We start from the raw sequence: 22113 nt of genomic DNA on the forward strand, positions 1-22113 counted from the left end.
TTTTCTTCTAAAACTTCATTTTATGATTTTTCCTTTAAACAAAATGATAAGTTTGTGAAAAATCAAATTCATTTGTTATAAATAATGTTTAATTCCAATAACAGCTTAAAGGGTTACATACACATATAAATCATAATAATTTCATATAACCCAAAAATAAGAACTTTTACTAAATACTTTTGGCTGATTATCACAAAATATAAATATAAAAATGTTCATGAAATAAAATATAATAAATACTACTATAAACGAAATACAAGCGGAGAATGATAATTTTTGATTAACATAAAATGTCAAATCAAATTCTGTATAATTACAACCAAAATCTAAGTTTTTTCTGCTGTCAGATGTAAAAAAATTACATAATTTATTTAATTCTTAATATTTCTGACAAATAACAGCAGGATAAGTTTGTACGCATTTGTTTGACTATTTTTTATATTAAAACAAAGGGTTTCCATTTTCAGTTTCCATTCACAACTTTCATTTACAATTTTTACATATTCTAATATTGTTATCCACATTATAATATCTGCCTGTTTCTTTGTTTAAAATATGAGATGATATGCGATATTTACTAATGCATGATTTGTATATTATATAGTTTGCAGGTTTACCTAAAGAAAAAATGCCAAGCATGTGTACTATACATATATGTATGAGAATCTAGCAATTAAACATTATTGAACTGAGTTAAGTTCATTTGTAAGATTTCATTGATATAAGGAACTATATACATTCTATGTCATTGTACTGTATAAGTGAATAGAGATATAAAAGCTTAAAACAGGTTCGAGGAGAAGCCATATTTTGCTTTTTTTCAACGTAGTTAATATAATTTGAGCTCGGATCACGTCCATGTAAATACAGTCAGTAGGATTTGAACAACCACGCATGTTAAGTAGCATTGTAGATGGAAAAACATCATGCGGTGAAACAGGGGATATGTTACCACTAGTGAATGGGAGGTTGACAAATGTTAAACTTAATTCGTTGTGAGTATAAGAAAATTCCAAATAGGTCTATCTAGTTTCAGTCGTTTCCTTAATTTCATAATTACTGAGGCATAGTAGATTCACGACCTGTTTAAAATATGAGCTATTGCGTGAGTTATCATCATTATTCTTTTGAACGTGAAAGTTAAACACGTTAATTTACCTGCATCTTCGCTAGCCAATGGATGCGATCCACTTCCGTTCTCTTCTCCCTTGGTGAATTGAGATAAACTTTCGGAGACACAAGGTAAGGATTTTTTCAAAACTAAATCATTAACGTGCAATAATTAATAAACGTATTTTAATTGATATAATTTAGTGTCAGCACAGGTAAATAAAAGACCCTGCAAGATGAAGAGATTTGAACAGATTGAATGCAAAGTTTGTGGACAGTACTAAATAGAACAACGTCGAAATGTAAAAAAAAAAAAACAACCGAAATACTGACTATGATAGCAGTGAATGCTAAATATGTAGACCACCCTTAAAGGATAATTTCAGATCAAAATATGTTTTCCATTGAAACTATTTTCAAGTAGAGTCGACCACTCAACTTTTAATTTCAGTTTTTGCGACATCAACTCAAAAATGTTTCAACAGCACATCTTATGAATGGGCTCAGTTTGAGATTCTCTTACATTTTCACTAAATGATAAGTTTTATGATAGTTTGACAATATTCGTTAAATTAGTAGTGAAATCGTCTTATTATAGTCCCTTTCGGGGCTTTGCAATGCATTTGATTCCATTTCTGGATCGCATAACAGCTGCCATCTGTGGAGACACTTCATGGTTAGGATCAAGTTCTAATGTAAATCTAAAATTATAGTATATCGTTAATCAAACAACAGTTATTAAGTATTATAGCATGAAATGAAATCATTTGACAACTTAGAAAATTTAGAATTGGCAATGATGACATCTACAGCGAAGAGGTAAACTAACAAGCCAATATATTCATTAAACATGTTATCACTTGCAAGTTTGATCTTCGCAATTTGGTTGACTGTATAGTATTTATAGTCAGAATAGAAACTAAATTCATTATACTTTTGTTTTAGTTTTTTTTTTATAGTTTCTGGACATGACGTTTGATTTATAATGTGACTTAACGGCTTGTGAATTCTAGCAAGTCACACTAACATTTATTTCCGTTGACTTCCGAAATAGGGACATACAAATACCGAATAAATCTTTAACATTATAATACATTAAATAGTTTTACCTTTCAAGTATTCTGGTAATAAGAGTCTTTTCTTCGTTCATTGCAAAATGTTGTCCAATACAATTCCTAGAACATATAATATATATCTTTATTAGAAGAATAAATATGATGAGTGTTCATTTTAATTAGTTTCTTGTGTATATTTCGGAGTTTAGTATGACGTCCATTATCACTGAACTAGTATATATTTTTGTTTAGGGGTCAGCTGAAGCGCGCCGTCGTGTGCAGGAGTTTCTTGCTGCATTGAATACCCATTGGTTGCCTTCGGCTGTTGTCTGCACTTTGGTCCGGTTGTTGTCTCTTTCACACATTCCCCATTTCCATTTTTAATTTTATGAAACTATTACTTGTTTATGCAAACAAAGGGCCAAAACTGAAATCAAATATACGTAACCACTCATAAGAGAAACTTGGTATGTGTTTATACACAAGAAAGACTTGGCATTTGTTTATACATAAGAAAAGCTTGGTATTTGTTTATACATAAGAAAAGCTTGGTATTTGTTTATACATAAGAAAAACTTATTAAAGTGAGAGGGTTAGCGCTATAGAACCAGGTTTAATCCACCATTTTCTACATTTGAAAATGCCTGTACCAAGTCAGGAATATGACTGTTCTTGTCCATTCGTTTTTGATGCGTTTTGTTTTTTGATTTTGCCATGTGATTATGGACTTTCCAAATTGATTTTCCTCTGAGTTCAGTATTTTTGTGATTTTACTTTTTGGTATGGTTGTTTTTATATTATACATGTTAACTTATAGTGTATGCGTGATAAACTAAATTAATATCAATTATATTAAACCACTTACAGAAGGATTTGATATTTTTTTCTTCAATATTTTCCATGTTACAGTGTATGTGTAATAAATCAACCATACCTTGGTCCAGCAGAAAATGGAGTAAATGCAAAAGAGTCAATCTTTGTAGCATTATCCTTTGTAAAGCGACTTGGGTCAAATTTCATCGGATCTGTCCAGACAGCAGGGTTGTGATGGAGACCGTATATGTTGATACGGAAAACAGTATCTGGAGGAAAAGTAGTTTCGTCGACAGTGAACTCCTTTGTGGATTGTCTTAGAATTAAGGGGACTGGTGAATGAAGCCTCATTCCTTCTTTTATGCACTGTGTTAGAAATTCAAATTTTCCTAAATCGTCCCTGAAAAAATAACAATATCCTCAAGAAAGATGTAGATTACATGCAATCATTTTTGAGACGAATTGCAATCTTCTGGTAATAAGCACCGTTTACCATCCGCGATTTTAAACCAAGATCAATCAAATAAATATTTGTTTTGTTTTGAACAACATGCGGCAATAAAATAAATTTGATTGCAATTTGAATAATATGTATCTATATATCAAAAGATCTTTCTCTAATTTTAGCTGATAAATGTGGAAATTGTGTTTTGATAACCAAAGAAGGGCGAACGATACCAGAGGGAGAGTCAAAGTCATAGATCGAAAACAAACTGACAACGCCATGGCAAAATTAAAAAAGACAAACAGACAAATAAAAGTACACAAGACTCAACCTAGAAAACTAAAATCTAAGCAACACAAACCCCACCAAAAACTTGGGTGATTTCAGGTGCCCTGGAAGGGTAAGCAGAAATTGTTCAAATGTGGCACCCGTCGTGTTGCTCCTGTGTTTACAAACTCGGGAAATAGTCTAATTCGATAAGTCACATTCGTGAAAAGGGACGGGTATTGTAGTATTGTATTCCATAATGGTCAACCAACTCGTGATGGAATCCGTAAATTTACAAGGGAATGATTGCATCTCAACCATTTGGAACTCCTTGTTTAATAGCTTCCTTGTGAGCAGTAACCCTCTATCATTTATTTTGTCGTAAAGTTTTGTTTTAACCGACCTTAATTGTTAATTTCTTAGTGTAATTCAAGATATGAGGCCGACTAAACTGTATCTGTTGTATTCTTTATTTCTAAAACTATGGGATAGATGCGTTCAATATAGTCACGAAATTTTGAATTATTTAGTGAGAGAAACATCATCTATATAGCGGAAAGGAAAGTTAAAGGATATTTTTAACGTCTGATCCTTCTTTCTAAGAAGTTTCTGTATGAAGTCAGCTTCATAATGATAAAGCGACACGTCGGCATAAAGAGGGATACAATTGGTTTCCATTGAAATGCAGACAGTCTGTTGAAATACTCGTCCCTCAAACGCAACAAATATGTTTCCAATCAAGAAATCAAGCATCTTGATAATGTCATGTTCAGAGAAAAATACTAAGATTCGGTTAGTATGGTTAGTTTTACATGTTTAACCCAGCTACTATTTATATGCTCATGTCAGCAATCTGTAGTTCAATGTGTTATGTTGGTTTATATCTGTCATAACTGTTTTTCTTTATTTAGTTTTCTCATTTGAATTGTTTCATTTTATTCATGTCAGGGTCTGTTGTAGCCGACTACAAGGTGTGGGTTTTTCAATGTTGAAGTTTGTACGTTTGCCTTTAATTGCTTATGTTCATTTCATTTTATTATGCCACATCTCCTTGTTTCTTTAATAATCGTGTAGTCTATCCTAAGTGTTTAATGTTTTGTGCCCTTGTGATTTTTCGACGTTATTTTGCCATATCTTTGTTCAGTCCTTCTTCAACTTCTAATTTCGATTGTCAATTTGGTATTTTTTGATTTTTCTATCTTGATTTTTCATTTTACAGAATTTAATCATCTTATGTCAAAAATTACAATTTCGTATTCCAGAATGCGTTGTTCTAGTTGTTGGCTTCATATTGTACAATTTCTATTTTCAAGATTGTCACTTTTAAGAGATTTTAAATGTATAGACACACATTATAGTCATTATATAGGAAACGTACCATTTTACAAAACCAGGATTATTTTCAAGCGCTTTGTCGACCTCATCCTGACACATTTTCTGGTATTCTGGATGTTTTGCTAAATCATACAGGATCCAAGATATGGCACTGGTTGTGGTGTCATGTCCTGATATGATAATATATGTTGGTTAGTATATTGTTTTCGTGGTTACATTGAAATTTACAATATGTTATAATTCTTCATTAGTATCACCTGTCAGATGAAGTAAATTGATGTGGTATAATTTTCAAATACACAACTATCACCAAGAGACTTGTCAAAAGACAAAAAAAACGAGGATCAACTGAGCCATCGAACGGACTACTTTGAGCAAATCCTTTACTGTTTAGTAAGCCTTATAAAGAGGGGGGCAAGGGGGGTCCCAATAACAGCAAAACAGCAAATTGATTTGGCTTATAACAGATAACAAGGAATTAAAATGGACAATAACAGATAACAGTAAATGAAATATTAAAAAAAAGTCGGGTCCTTGACGAATCCTGTATTTCTTATTACGGGTATAATTCTTTGTAATGAATTCCATTTTCTATGAACATCTGAGAATACCTTTTTTCAGCATTTGTTTTTTAGAATTATGTATCTAGATATGTATTTGGTATTTTGTTGTCTGTCTGTCGTCAACATGTCGGACATTAACTCAAACACCCTTTATCCAATGTACATAAAACTTTGGGAAATTGTTTATATCTATTGACCTGAGCTCCCTATTGTATTTTTATTTTTTATAAATTTTAGATTTTGAGTTTCTGAGTAATGGAATTTTATTCAATAAAAACGTTTTTTTTCCCCCAGTTTTCTGATAATATCTCAAAAATCCTTTCACAAATTTGCAAGGAATTTTGGTGAACTCAAAAACGTTGTCTGCAGTTCTCATGAAACTTTGATGTATTGTTTATATATACATGATAGTTATCGAATATTTCAAAAACTTGATGGGAGTATCATGCGCATATAGCGTAGCTGTTTATTTAACTTCGTCCTTTCTACTCCTAACATAACCTCCTTGGTTATAGAATACTTTTTTTAGCATTTATTTTTGTACAGTTATAGAAACTCACACATACTTGTAATTCAAATAGTGTGTAATAAAATTGAGAATGGAAATGAGGAATATGCCAAAGAGACAAAACTGATATCTAGTAAAAAATCAAGGGCAGTTATGGTATCAAAATAGGTCCAATAGACATAGTTCTTGTGTTTGTTGCTGCTAAAAAATGACCCAATAGAGTTTAAGTATATATATATTTTCGCATTCTGACTTTTTTAAATTCTCATTTATTGAGGTGTGTGAATTTTTCTGAATTTGTCTATGAGGCAAAGTTGTATATAGGATAGAAAAATCAAAAGCAACAATTACAAGCATGCAATTTATCAAGTACCTCAGTCGTATCAATTTTGACACTCCAAAAGTAATGTATTCCACTTTTTTTCATAGGCCTTATTTAAACAATATTTTATCAAGTTTTTGATTGTTCCAAGTCTACTAGTAAGTAGAATACATAGTTTAGTAGGGGAACAATGGCTTAAAGACGAAATAAATCATTGTTTGTAATGAGTTTTGTGCAGCTTGGAACCCAGAACAAGGAGGGAAGAGAAAAGAGGGACGAATTATACCAAAGGGACAGTCAAACTCATAAATCTAAAACAAACTGACAATGCCATGGCTAAAAATGAACTTTCATTGTACAATGTATTTCAGTGGTTCTGCTTTGAGAAGAGCTGAGTCAATGTACCATATAACATAAATGGTAAATGGTTAACTGGTTGTAATGAACTTTTCCTTAATTGAGATCCTTGTCGGATATTCCTGGCCATATGTTTTCCTTTTTGTCATATTACGAAGTGTTCTTATTTAATATGTTCGTAAGTACCGGAAACAAGGAACATTATCCTCAAACAAACAAAAATAAGATAATTCTAAATAAATGTTTAAAAAAAATGGAATGTATTTCAAAGGATAATCTCACTTCTGTGATGGGTATATGTTAATGGAACCCTTCTCCGAAAATGGGACCAACTTATTAGTAATGGTAGACTCTTATGTCCAATGATCTTCAATTTCTACCAATTTTTGGCCGTCAAAAAAATGCTAACATTCCAATTTTCAATAACAGTTAACAGCAAATGCATTATCACAATAACAGATAACAAAAAAACTAAAAGCCCAATAACAGCTAACAAAGAATAAGACAATAACAGCTAACATTAAATATATTTTCAGAATAACAGATAACAAAGAATTAAAATGCCCCATAACAGCATAACAGTTAAACCCCTTGCCCCCCCCTCTATAAACGTAAGTTCACGGTTTTGTGTAAAAATGAATATCAATAAAATCAAATCAAAGACATAATTTAATCGCAAACTGGTATGCAAGTAAAACAAATATTGCATACAGCAACCTACGACAACCACTGACTGACATGGTTTTGACTTGAGACATGCACATTCAGAATGTGGCGGTTATAAACATGTTTATCATAGAGATTTATCTAAATCTGTTATAGCGATAAAACAGCTCAACATAAGAAGAAACTTGAAACTTTTCTATTGCAAGGATTTGTCGTATCATCTATGCACGAAGTAAGCAAAACCAAAAACACAAAAGCATTAATGACCTAATAAAAGTACTTGCTGTTGCTGAAGGCTAGTTATGACTAACTTTAAAAACAGAATTGTGATATGATAATACCAGCTTTTCATTGTTGATGTAGTGAAGAAAAGATGTATATAAACTGGCTACATTTAAATGTCTTAGTAATATAAAGAGTAATATGGGATATTTCTTGCAAAACAACGAACAGATAAATTCATCTATAAAACACAAGAAATGTATCTTACTGGATAAATGTGTTCCTTATATCATATAAAAAATACTTCCAAACGTAAAATTGAGAATGGATATGGGGAATATGCCAAAGAGACAACAACCCGACCATAGAAAAAACAACAGCAGAAGGTCACTAAAAGGTCTTCAATGTAGCGAGAAATTCCCGCACCGGAGGCGTGCTAAAGCTGGCCCCTAACAAATATATACAAGTTCAGTGATAATAAACGCCATACTAATTTCCAAATTGTACACAAGAAACTAAAATTAAAAAAATACAAGACTAACAAAGGCAGAATACTACAGAATGTTTTTTTTGTGAAAGACTTTAAAAAAAGACGGGTTTGTTTTTCTTTTCTATGATTTATTAACAAGAAAAAGTGATAATAAACCTGAGCAACCGATAGAAATTAAAACAAACCTCAGTATTTATAATTATCATCACATTCCTCGCGGACCGGTTTAATAAAAACAAAACAGCTCTCAACTACCAATAGGAAATAAGAGATACTTCAGCGAACGATTTCAAGTAAAACAAACCTCATTGACCAGTACAAAATTTTCAAACCTCATTGCCTGATATGAAATAAAACAACTTTGGCGACGAACGATATACTAAATAAGACAAACCCCTTTGATCGATATATTAGAACAATTTGGTTAGAATACATAGCAAAGTTTTCAAGAAATATTTTTCATTTTGTTCACTTCGTCAGAAAATTAAAATGAATATCATGGCCAAATATTCAATAAAATTTTAATCATTTCTACATCTACATCTTATAATATTATTAATTCGTATATTTTAACAAATTTGATTCGTTTCGGGATAGTCACATGTTACACTATATTTTCGAAGGTTGAGAGAAAACGGCGGATAGGAAAATGCATATTGGCCGGCAAAAAGCATATCAGTTATTTTTAGAATATCTAAAAACCGATATACTTTGTGACGTCATGTAATGAATTTCAGAATATTGTTTAATCGATAATTTGACGAAAAAAATCTTCAAATACGTAAGATGTCAAAAATAAAGTCAATGAAATAACATCTTATATGTTGTTATTGTCAAGGAGACAATGTGATATCTTTTAAATTCCAACAAACCTAAATGACGATTTTGATAAAAATATGGTCGGAAATTAATAATATAACAAATATAGCCTTTGTATGAGGTCAATACAGGATATATCGACCTTGGACTTCGTCCTCAGTCACTATACTTCTTTCATGTCAATATATCCTTGTATCGACCTCATACAAAGGCTATATTTGTATAATATTGATTTTATATAAGTAAGTCATGCAGTTATTTGGTGGTGTATTTATGAAATGCTAGGGCGTTTTTGAGTGAAAGCTCACGTTTGTCCAATAAAGTCATACAGGACTCAATGAGCGATAGATGATTGCAACAAAAACTCTACGACCAATATAGTAGCACAAACATTATCAAGCGATAAAATGTAAAGTAAAACGGAGACTAATATTAAAAAAAACAGACCTCACCATGAGCAGTGAGCCCTATTGATTAAAAACATCCAGGTGACCGATATAGTATATCGAAACCATAGAATAACCATCAGCGACCATGATAAAGAACAACGATGAAAAAGGTGTTTGTTAGATTTGTCTTTCAAAACATATACTAAAATGTATATAATTGAATTTACCTTCAAACATGAACGTGTCAACTTCGGCTCTTATGTCAGTGTTGCTCATTCCGATCCCATTTTCATCTTTAGCAGAAAGGAGAATATCTAAAAAGTCTAAATGTTTCTTTACATCCCTTTGTCCACTTTTCTGTAAATAATGTATGAGCTAAATCATTTTCTCTTACATTCCAAGGCCAAATCCCAATTTGTTACAGTATAAAAAAGGAAGGGAAGATAAGAAAAGCTACATTATGTATAGAAATGGATTTATTTCGATCTCAGATTGACCGAAATAATTATACTCATTTCAATCCCGTTTGTTCAAACTAACCTATATCGCCGCTGTTTAAATGCAAAGGAGTGTTAATTAAAAATTAAGTTAACAAAAGAAGAATATAAAACAGAAACATTCTTCATTTATTCTAAGAGTAGTAACGACTGTTAATTGACCAATCCATCAAATGTATGTAATACTGGATATACGATTGTATATAGATATAGGAAGATGTGGTGTGAGTGCCAATGAGACAACTCTCCATCCAAATAACAATTTAAAAAGTAAACCAGTATAGGTTAAAGTACGGCCTTCAACACGGAGCCTTGGCTCACACCGAACAACAAGCTATAAAGGGCCCCAAAGTTACTAGTGTAAAACCATTCAAACGGGAAAACCAACGGTCTAATCTATATAAACAAAACGAGAAACGAGAAACAGATTCCTGACTTAGGACAGGTGCAAACATTTGCAGCGGGATTAAACGTTTTAATGGATCCAAACCTTCTCCCTTTTTCTGAACAATAGCATAACATCACAACATAGAAAAACATACGATAAAATATCAATTGCCAGACTTAGCTCAATCAAAAAACGTATGATTACACAATGAACGAATAAATTTGATCTGCGATATCTGAATACAAATGCACAGTTAATTAAATATTAGGCTAGTTTTCCAGTTTAGCACAATAACAGATATATGACTGGTGTCAAAACACCTTGGAGTTTCTACGAGGAACACAATCGAAACTAAGTATGTATAATAAATTATCACATATTTGTTAGGATTACGTTGGGTTTTGCATATGTAATAACCTCAAACTTGCCCGGGGGAAAACTGTTATTTTACCTGTTATGTTTCATAAAATTGTAAAAATTTAACTTTTGCCCCCTTTTCTGTAGAACTTAAGTATGTGATAAATAGATTATAGCATGTCTTTAACATAATAGCCCTGGGATCATCCTTCGATCCATATCGGCCCTCAGTTAAAGCCTCGATGCCGAAATGGGAGTTTCAAGATGATACCAGGGCCAATATGGAAAAGGGCATGTTGTAATCTGTACATATTGATTTGTATAGCAGCCCGTAAGATTCACATATGTCGTTTCCAAATCTAGACTAGAATCATAAACTCATACTGATATACATCAACATCGAAAGGATTATTAATAATATTATATTTACAAGTATTTTCTTTCTATTATCAATCACGTTGTCTGCCACACTATGGATATAGTCACAATATTTTCTGAATGATCTCCCGTCTGAACTCATATTATAGATGAAATCAAAGATCATCAATGGATTGCTGTAAAAAAAAAGTTTTAGCCAACTTAGGTTGAAATCGCAGGAATTGTAAATCTTAGCTTGAATTAGCGATTCTTAACATGTCCCTAATATTGTTTATCTCGTTTTCAGAAGTTGTACATCCATAACTATGTCATTTGTACATATGTTAGCGTTCCAGATAAAGGTTAAAGCAGTAGAGCACTTCAGAGCACTTCAGAAAAAAAGGAAAATGTGTCCATGGAACAAACATTATAATCCCGCTTGCAAACAAACTAATAAAGAGACCTACATACATCAAGAACAGTAAAAGTTACAAAACCGAAATTAAAATTTAACCTGAGTCTTGTAATTAGATCATTGTGTTTCAGTTTCATAACATTTAGTTGAGGCAAACTTGAGTGATAGAATGGAAACGAACAACCCAGCAATTTTCTATTTGCAATGGGGAATAACTAAAGAACAGTTAAAGAAATGCTATACAAGTTCGAACTTGATCTGGGGCTATAACACGTTAACAAACTCGCAGACAAATTGGATCAGTCAAATATTTATATATGAAACATAAAAAAACCTTATTGTTTTCAAGAATGTGGCATTAGAAAAAAATGACGATTTACACAAAACAGGTGTATTGGTATGATCAATTTTGATCAAACTCGTAAAATGATACTGCAAATAAACATTAAGGGAAAGGGCATAAACAAAAAGCGATTTTAAGTAATGACATGAACATGTATCAACTGTTTGTCACTTGATGTAAAGCAAACGTAAAGAATAGGAAAGACATAGGTGTACGTACTTATTTCGTCGAGCCACACATTTTGTTACCTCTGTGATTGCCTTACAATATGGATGTTGTAGTCTACAAATAATGAAATATTCATTTGCTGGTAATTGATTTGAAATATATCATTATCAAATAATGCAATTTGATTCCATTATATGTGTGATTTGATTGAGGGATTGTTTATAAACTTTACAGAGATATTCAGTTCAAAGACAATATTTCAGTTTGCATCTGCGTGTATAATATAAGGAATAAAATGGTGTTTAGATTGAGGACCTTGAAGTAAACGTTTCCCAAGAATCTGTTCACGAAATTAAGCGAATATTTCAAGATTTAATATGTTATCAATTGTTTGATTTTATAAAACTGTTAAATAGTATTTTTCGTCGGAGTGAGCGTATATAGTCGTGTACGACTTTACCAACGTGATGTGTAACAAATGATGATGTACAATGTATTCATAACTTGGGCCGATTGAGAAATTGTCATGTTGATATAAAAAGACAAAAGACCTGTAATATCGAATAAATTGGGGGGAAATTTACATAAAAGTTATTATTGAATGGTCATTATCGTGATATATGGACTTCCCAAAAAACAGTGGTATTGACTAAGATAGTGATAACGACTAAGCCGTTGGCGAGGTCATTATCGCTGTCGCAGTCAATACCACTGTCTTATGGGCGGTCAATGTATCTAGATAATGACTAAGCCGTTGGCGAGGTCATTATGCTGTCGTAGTCAATACCACTGTCTTATGGGCGGTCAATGTATCTAGATAAGCCGTTGGCGAGGTCATTATCGCTGTCGCAGTCAATACCACTGTCTTATGGGCGGTCAATGTATCTAGATAAGCCGTTGGCGAGGTCATTATCGCTGTCGCAGTCAATACCACTGTCTTATGGGCGGTCAATGTATCTAGATAAGCCGTTGGCGAGGTCATTATCGCTGTCGAAGTCAATACCACTGTCTTATGGGCGGTCAATGTATCTAGATAAGCCGTTGGCGAGGTCATTATCGCTGTCGCAGTCAATACCACTGTCTTAATGGCGGTCAATGTATCTAGATAATGGACACAATAACTAGAATGTTTATTTCATTCAGGAACCATGATAAATCTAAATTTCTTATAAACTCTATTAGTTCAAATCAAACTTAGTTATTGTACGATTTCTATAAGAAAGAATGAAGATCATAGTGATAACCTAACATTAATGCCATTCATTTTAGGTCAATTTTTCAGAATTGCAAACAAAACAAAATTTACTATAATTTTATAATAAACAAAAACATATAGCAAATATATTCAACAACCTCAATATAAAATTTAAAACCGGAAAATGATTAAATAAAGGGCGATATCTATTGAAAGAGAAACCACACACAACCGGACATCAACATGTTGAAATAATTGGCCTTTATAACATTTTTGATTCGAGCGACACTGATGAGTCTTTTGTAAACGAAACCCGCGTCTGACGTTAATATTAAATTTTATTTCTGGAATCTATCGTGAGTTTATTTGTAACCACTGGGTCGATGCCACTGCTGGTGGAGATTTATTTGTCCGAGGGTATCACAAGCCCAGTAGTCAGCACTTCTGTGTTGAGTTGAGTTATCATTGATATATAGATATAGGAAGATGTGGTGTGAGTGCCAATGAGACAACTCTCCATCCAAATAACAATTTAAAAAGTAAACCATTATAGGTTAAAGTACGGCCTTCAACACGGAGCCTTGGCTCACACCGAACAACAAGCTATAAAGGGCCCCAAAATTACTAGTGTAAAACCATTCAAACGGGAAAACCAACGGTCTAATCTATATAAATATGCTTATAATTATAAATTAATTGTTAACAAATCTTTGAATTTTGGAAAAAATAAGGCTTTTATACCTCCGGAATAGTTTTATTTATCTGAATTTGGCCAAACTTTTAGGAATTTATGGACCCCAATGCTCTTCAACTTCGTACTTTATTTGACCTTTATAACATTTTTGATTCGAGCGTCACTGATGAGTCTTTTGTAGACGAAACGCGCGTCTGGCGTAAATATTAAAATTTATTCCTGGTATCTATAATGAGTTCATTGTGTTAACGACCGTGTTTCTGGTCCGTTTTATTCTGTTAATGACAGATGGAAAGTATTACTTAAAATAAAAAAAGAATGTCATGTTGGCACTTGATGAGTTTATTGTTATCCAATAAGAAAAATATAGATTCCACAACTGCAACAATTGTATTACGATTTTTCCTCCACTCGAAACAGTTAAATTTTAATATTTAAAGCCCGAGGCTTGCCGAGCTTTTTTAATAATGAAAATTTAACTGTTAAGAGTTGAGAAATATCGTAATACACGAGTAATAGTGGTTGAATCTGTTTCTCTAATGATATTTATCCTAACTTTTCAAATATTTGAGGAAAGTGGTGTACTTTTGACGTAACGTCATCAGGCATGGTCGCTTTTTTTCATGACGTCACAATAAGAAAGTTCGGAGGAAAACAAGAAAGTTTAACGTCACAATTAAATTTCAACCAATCATTTGCCGAGAAAGATTTTTCACTAGTGAGGAGAAATATTTTTCTCACACCGGTCAGGAAATGTGAAAATAGCACAAAAGTTAGAGAACTTATTTTTAACCGATATGAAACAAAAAGGAATAATGAATTTCAAATAGACCATCAGGTTTTGAAAAAAACAAATTAGTAGAAATATTTTACCTATCAAGCTGGCAATTTGTTTTATATGAAAACGCTGACTGTAGAATAATATCTAAGGCACAGTTACTAACGAGTTGGAATAAATCAAAACTTTCTCCAGTTTCTGCATACTTCTCTAGTATATCCTGTAGAAGAGACAGAAGATAATAACGTGTACTATATTAAATATACATGGTACAAAATCAAAACACACATCATCAAAAACCAAAAGCAACCGAATTGCTCTTTAATTTCTGTACTCAATATTAATATATGATATTTACACAATATTTGTTTGTATTTAACAGCACAATGAGCAAAGATAATTTAATAACCAACGGAACAAAACAAGAAAAGAAACTACAGTCCAATTAATTCTAATTTTCAGTCTTGGTTTTAATTCGATATGACGATAAAAAATTAACAGTATGAATTTGTGGCGTCATATATTTAACAACATTTGTAACAATATTGAAATTTTTCATATAATTGTTTATATGTTTTGGTGTTAAAATCTGCTTGAAGGACATTCAAATCGAAAGTGAATCTGTATGTATCTAAAAGACGGAGTAAATTTTTATTTTCATTGAAACTATTGTTTTAGTCAAGAATGTAATTCTAATTCATTCTTGTGATACATGATAAATTTGGCCAATTCGGTGAATGAAAACAACTTACTATTAGTATGTCAACGCACTGGTTACTGATTGTTTGGTATCCTTTCAAAATTTCAAAATGGAAAGCCGGTGTAAGAAGTCGACGTGATCTTGCCCATTTAGGACCTCCTGCTATCAGCAATCCTTCACCAAGCCATGGAATCAGAGTTCTGTATGTTGGTCCGTGACCAACAGGTTTCGGCTCTTAAAATCAGTGTAAATTATTTGCAAAACAATTGTCATTATTTACTTGACGATATTATCTACGTGAAAAGATATACTCATGGAAGTTTCAGTTTGCAATGTGCTACAGTTTTTTTACGAAAGTTTTCGATAAGAAATAAATAATTTTAACAGTAAACCGGTAACTACAGATCTATGCTAAACAAAACATGCTTTCATTAAACCAAGAAATAAATCATTTCTGAATGGTTGTAGAAACTTGGTCACGGAAACAATTTCTAAAACAATATTCAGCGGTTGTTGACCTCTTGACCTTTTTTAATCTAAAATTTCAAAAAAGATCCCACGGTTTATTCTAAGGGTTTTGGCTGGTTTCTTGTTGCTCAATCTTGAGTTTCCGGAGTAGTACTTGGTGCTTTGTGAACTGTTGTTTGTCTGTTTGCTATGTATCATTAATCTTAGTGTTTATCCTTTTAATGTGATCTTGCAAGTTTTCAATACAAGTTTTTTAAATTTTAAATTTTAAAATCTTAAATCTATGTTGCATCTAAATGATAATGAAAAACGCCAATTTGTCAGTACAATTAAAAAAAGTTACAAAATGAATTGTAAAAATATGATTTTTCTTCCGATGCTATTTTTTTAGCATGAAAAGCTTGGCAAAATGTATAAAGTGACTCTTGAACCTTCTGCCCGTGTTTTGTGAATTCCATGGCGGTTAGACATAAATGGAATACGTATACGTACAATTGACCATAGGATAAGGCAAAAAGAAAGTCTTAAGTAAAAGAATATATACCTGCAGTCTTAAGCAATACCTTTACAGAATCCGGATGTACCAATGATACAATTGGTGTAAAAGGTCCAAACCATACACGGTAGAACTTAGGACATCTTCGCATCAGTGTATTAATCTGATTTATGTCTACACTATCATTTTTGACATACTGCAATACAAAAAATCAAATAAACTTTGATTGTATACCATAAATTAGAAACATAAATCCTAAACATATTTCATACACAAAAAAAAAATCCTTCTTCTAAGTTTGACACCAATTTTTAGTATGCAATACCTTCCTTCTCGCTCTTTTTTTAAACTTACAACTAGATAAAAACGACAAACATGAGAGTTGTGACATATTGGCAGTTTATTTTTTTAAACTATCTTATCGAACTTTCCCTTTTTCATTTTCTTGGGAACTTCTTCCAATTATAACGTGAATGTGTCTCAAGTGCTATTTTTAGAATTAAAATTCAATCTTAACTGTGTGATTCTTAAAAAGAGGGACGAAAAATACTAGATGGACAGTTGAACTCATAAATCGAAAATAAACTGACAACGCCATGGCAAAAAATGAAAAAGACAAACAAACAAACAGTAGTACACATGACACAACATATAAAACTAAGAAATAAGCAATACGAACACTTCTAAAAACTGGAGGTGATCTCAGATGCTCCGGAAGGGTAAGCAGATTATGCTCCACATGTGGCACCCTAAAAACGTTTAATCAATTGTTTCATTGGTACAAATATTTGGATGGTAGTTTGTTTGAACCAGTAGAATATCTTTAAATGCAGATATCTATACATTTTGTGCTAAGTACTTTCTTGAAGTGTTTTTTTCAACTTATTTTTACACTTTATTTATATGTTGAGTTGGTACATCGTGTCCCCACCATCACCATGTGCATGTTTCAAGCAAGGACGTTTAAATTCAGTGGTAGTCGATCGTTATTGTTCGACTTATTTTTAGTTTATTGTTGTAGACTAATTCCGGCCTTTGGTTTTCTTTATTGAATTGTTCTATATTTTGTAACAACCACTATACGATATTAATTTGACTAAGGCTGAAGGCCGTATAATGACTTATATTTGATAGCATATTGTCCTTTGATTTATTGCAAGTTGTCATATTAATACACTAAATAGCTACTTCTTTAACTGTCTTTCTCAAATTTTTATCAACTACACAACACAGATGCTACATATGACGTTTTGAATTTTCCTAGGAGTTTAGTATTTTGTGTTTTTACTATGTAGAATTTCTAAGTTATTTGATTTGATAGAAAATCTTGTTTTATTCAGTTTGAGTATTGGGGTTGTTCGATGGGTGTAATATATAGAAGCAAAATTAGAGTACGTGACATGTTATGGTCATAATTATAAATAAATGGTTTCTTAAAGTTTCAATTTTTGAAATACTAAGGCGTTTTTACTCCGGAATAAATTACTTAGCTTGCTTTGGCAAAATATTTATGATTTTTTTTTACCTTTATGCTCTTCAACTGCGTACTTACGTTGTCCTTTTTAACATTGATTGTTTATTAACTTATTGAAGCGTCACTGATGAGGCATGTGTAGACGAGACGCGCATCGAGATCTGTCACAAATTTAAAATTTCAATCCTGTTATCTATGATGAGTTTATTTTATAATTAGTTATCAAAAGTACCAGGATTACAATTTTATACGCCAGACGCGCGTTTCGTCTACATAAGACTCATCAGTGACGCTCATATCAAAATAGTTAAAAAGCCAAATAAATACAAAGTTGAAGAGCATTGAGGACCAAAAATTCCAAAAAGTTGTGCCAAATACGGCTAAGGTAATGTACTCCTGGGGTTAGAAAAGAAGAGCAACCAGCCATTTACACTAATGTTTGGCCTTCCTTGACTCCATACATAAACCCTATCAAACATGTCTGAGATGCCATTGTCGGAAATCTCAACCGCAGAGATTCACCTTTACAAAAGTTTGTCGATTTAAAAGTGGCATTTGTTGTTTAATGCAACAGATTTCCCCAACTAAAGTTGTGAAGGCTTGTACCGAGAAGATACGTCGTGTTATGAAACTGTACCGGAAATGAGGTTGTTACACATGCTATTGACTCAAATATTGACATTAAATTTGCCGAACATATCAAAGTTATGTGTAGAAAATTTTAATGATATTGGGTGATTAATTGTTGTAAAAAAATAAAATCTCAGTGAAACTTAAATTCCATTTCTAAATTGTGTAATTTACACTATTTCTATGAACGAAAAACCTACATGCATAGAACCTTCATATGTGACCAAAGTTATATTTGTGGTTTGTTTATGGTATACATTAGCAAAATTGCTATATAATTGTTTTCTATTTTTCGAGGAATAATTGATTTTTTAAATTTGAAAAAAAATCGATGCAATAAAAGTAGGTGGTGCTTAACTTTTGGCGGACTGTATATATCAAACCTTGTATTTGACTGTTATAACTGTCAGTAATGTTGACCTGCAATAACATGATTTTTTTATTGTTATTTTGTCCGTATTCACGGTATTTGAATCACAGGACCCGAATTTCTTAATAGTTAAAGTAAATGTTGACAAACAATTGTTTCCTTTCATATAGTATGCTGTATTGCTTTAAAATGATAACATTTGATCACATCAAAGTTGACGGGTGTCTTTTGGTGGACAATGCATTTTATTATTGAGTCCTCACTTGTTCCGAAGATTTAGATATGATAATCTTTATATAAATAAGGCCGTTAGTTTTCTCGTTTGAATTGTTTTACATTGTCTTATCGGGGCATTTTATATCTGACTATGCAGTATGGGCTTTGCTCATTGTTGAAGGCCGAACGGTGACCTATAGTTGTTTTAATGTCTGTGTCATTTTGGTCTCTTGTGGACAGTTGTCTCATTAGCAATCATACCGCATCTTTTTTTTAAAATATATTTTCATACGATTTATGAAAAGTATAAGCAATACCTTATGCTTTTCTACCTCAGGAATCGTAGCTATATTAGGCAAAAAATTGAGGTCAATGCTCTTCAACTTTGTATTTATTTTAATTTTATTTTTTAACTTTTTTTATTCGATCGCATTGATGAGTCTTTTGTAGACGAAACGCGCGTCTTGCATAAATACAAAAGAATAAATCTGGTATATATAATGAGTTAACATGCCCCTTTAGATGAGCTCATACATTAAAGGTGTAGAGACTTTGAAATTGTTTATGATTTTGTTTCAAGTTTTCGAAAATATGTATTTATATTATGAATGAAATTGCAAATTTCAGTTATATTTGTTATTCTCATCGAATCTTGTTAAATGCTTAGTTCGTTTCTGTGTGTGTTAAATTTTAATGTTGTGTCGTCATTCTCTTATATTTAATGCGTTTCCCTCGGTTTTGGTTTGTGACCCGGATTTGTTTTTTCTATCGATTTCTGAGTTTTGAACATCGGTATACTACTGTTGCCTTTATTTATTCAGTACGTTTTGTTTGTACTTAATATAATGCTCATACATTTAGATAAAACCATGGACACAGTTATACGCTTATGAGTACAAGATTAATATCTATTTATAAGCGAATGATATAGGCAAAACGCAACACACGTCTCTTAGTATTTATAGATTATCGTTGATCATGTCAAAGAGATAATTTTTTTCGATTGAGCAAAAACGGCGAGAAGTGAGAATAGTAATCGAGTTGAGATGACCATTGATAATCTGTTCATCGCTATTTTACATATGATTTGACACCCTTAGTTTCTACCGATAATCACTCGACTCCTTTTAGAAATACAAAGTTGAAGAGCATTGAGGACCAAAAATTCCAAAAAGTTGTGCCAAATACGGCTAAGGTAATGTACTCCTGGGGTTAGAAAATCCTTAGTTTTTCGAAAAATTCTAAGTTTTGTAAACAGAAAATTTATAAAAATGACCATATAATTGATATTGATATTATAAGATTGAGGAATTTTTTGAATTAAAAATTTGAACAATTAACAGTGTTCTAACCACAAACGTCCAAATCATTAAATACGTAGCGGAATTAACTACTTGTGGTTTCTTATAAATTCTATATATTAAAGTGAGAGGGTTAGCGCTATATAACCAGGTTTAAGCCACCATTTTCTTCATTTGAAAATGCCTGTACCAAGTCATGAAAATGACAGTTTTTGTCCATTCGTTTTTGATGCGTTTTGTTATTTGATTTTGCCATGTGATTATGGAATTTCAAAATTGATTTGAAGTTCAGTATTTTTGTGATTTTACTTTTTTCTCGATAACACAGACAGCACAAATAGACCTCGTAGAATGCTTACATAATTTTACTGTCGAAAACATAAAACAAAAACATGGTTCATTACAATAGGTACTTTGATTTCCATCACAAATAGATATAAAAAAAATAAAAAATTATTCAACATATTACCTTTCCCTCAGTTTGCCAACACTATTAATCATATTACTTTGACCTTTTTCGCGATGAAAAATGTTTACATACGTACCAGATGAAGATTACCACGGATCCAATGCTTTTGTTCGATGCTGTATCCCGGCAAAGCATCGAAAAAATATCGCATTCGTTGATATTTTATTAAAAAGCGAATTACAACAAAGAAAATGTACACACTTATTCCAAAAAAGACTGTCGAATAAAAGGATCCTGACGGTAAGGTTATGTTCATCATGTTCCAAGTAATGTTGACTCACTTTAATCCGACCTTTCTATTCAAAGTTTTATATTTAGTAAAGTTACAAGTTAAAAATAGCACAATAACAAATAACAACTATAATGTATCACTGTTGATCGTTTATCAAATGGACATTAATGTATGCATTTGCAAATAATCATGCGTGATAACGCATAACCTCTTCTCAACTTTGTAACTGTTGTCTCATATAGCAAACCTTGCATTTGACTGTTATCACTGTCAGTAATGTTGTCCTGCAAAAACATGATTTGTTATTGTTATTTTGTCCGTATTAACGGTATTTAAATCACAGGACCACAATTTCTTAATAGTTAAAGTATATGTTAACAAACAATTTTTTCCGTTCATATAGTATGCTGTATTGCTTTAAAATGATAACATTTGATCTAATCAAAGTTGACGGATGTCTTTTGGTGGGCAATGCATTTTATTATTGAGTCCTCACTTGTTCAGAAGATTTAGATATGAAAAGCTTTATATAAATAAGGCCGTTAGTTTTCTCGTTTGAATTGTTTTACATTGTCTTATCGGGGCCTTTTATATCTGACTATGCGGTATGGGCTTTGCTCATTGTTGAAGGTCGAACGGTGACCTATAGTTGTTAATGTATGTGTCATTTCGGTCTCTTGTGGACAGTTGTCTCATTGGCTATCATACCGCATCTTTTTTTATTTATATTTTCAGACGATTTATGAAAATTATTAGCAATACCTTAGGCTTTTCTATCTCAGGAATCGTAGCTATATTAGGCAAACAGTTTAGGAATTGTGGTCGCCAATGCTCTTCAACTTTGTATTTATTTCAATTTTATTGTTTAAATTGTTTTTTAATCGATTGATGAGTCTTTTGTAGACGAAACGCGCGTCTGGCGTATATACAAAAAATAAATCTTGTACATATAATGAGTTTACATGATCCTTTAGACACTGGTATTAAAGAGATAATAGTAACTGAAATTACGATTATCCCAATATGGCGACGGTAGATATAGGTAAAATCTTTACACTCATTTTTCTTAAATGTAGCATGCTTTTGTCAATAGTTACTCAGCTGCAAGGTTTATCTATACCATTACATCATATTTGAATCGTAACGGTGCACTGGAATCGTCTGAGCGCTTTGAAAATTGCCGTTGAAAAATTCGGTATGATAA

At 32.0% G+C, this 22113-nt stretch overlaps 1 protein-coding gene across 1 annotated transcript; it reads right to left on the reverse strand.

The window, feature by feature from the left end:
- Positions 1-359: 359 nt before the first annotated feature.
- On the reverse strand, positions 360-21067 carry LOC134712402 (leukotriene-B4 omega-hydroxylase 3-like). The gene is made up of 11 exons (XM_063573911.1): positions 20754-21067; positions 16266-16413; positions 15306-15487; positions 14649-14773; positions 11938-12000; positions 11034-11157; positions 9589-9718; positions 5069-5195; positions 3100-3378; positions 2220-2285; positions 360-1811 (listed from the first exon to the last, which is right to left on the reverse strand). Exons 1-11 carry the CDS (start codon positions 20934-20936, stop codon positions 1703-1705), a joined length of 1536 nt encoding a protein of 511 aa, XP_063429981.1. The 5' UTR covers positions 20937-21067; the 3' UTR covers positions 360-1702.
- Between the last annotated feature and the right edge of the window lie 1046 nt (positions 21068-22113).

This window comes from Mytilus trossulus, chromosome 3 (genome assembly GCF_036588685.1).
Source record: "Mytilus trossulus isolate FHL-02 chromosome 3, PNRI_Mtr1.1.1.hap1, whole genome shotgun sequence".
In the NCBI taxonomy this organism is placed as follows: domain Eukaryota; kingdom Metazoa; phylum Mollusca; class Bivalvia; order Mytilida; family Mytilidae; genus Mytilus; species Mytilus trossulus.

Coding starts and splice junctions, on each gene's coding strand:
- LOC134712402 (XM_063573911.1), bottom strand. CDS start 20,936: ATGATGAACATAACCTTACCGTCAGGATCCTTTTATTCGACAGTCTTT. Junction 15,488..16,265: donor GGTATTGCTTAAGACTGCAG/GTATATATTCTT, acceptor ACTGATTTTAAG/AGCCGAAACCTGTTGGTCAC. Junction 1,812..2,219: donor ATTACCAGAATACTTGAAAG/GTAAAACTATTT, acceptor CTATAATTTTAG/ATTTACATTAGAACTTGATC.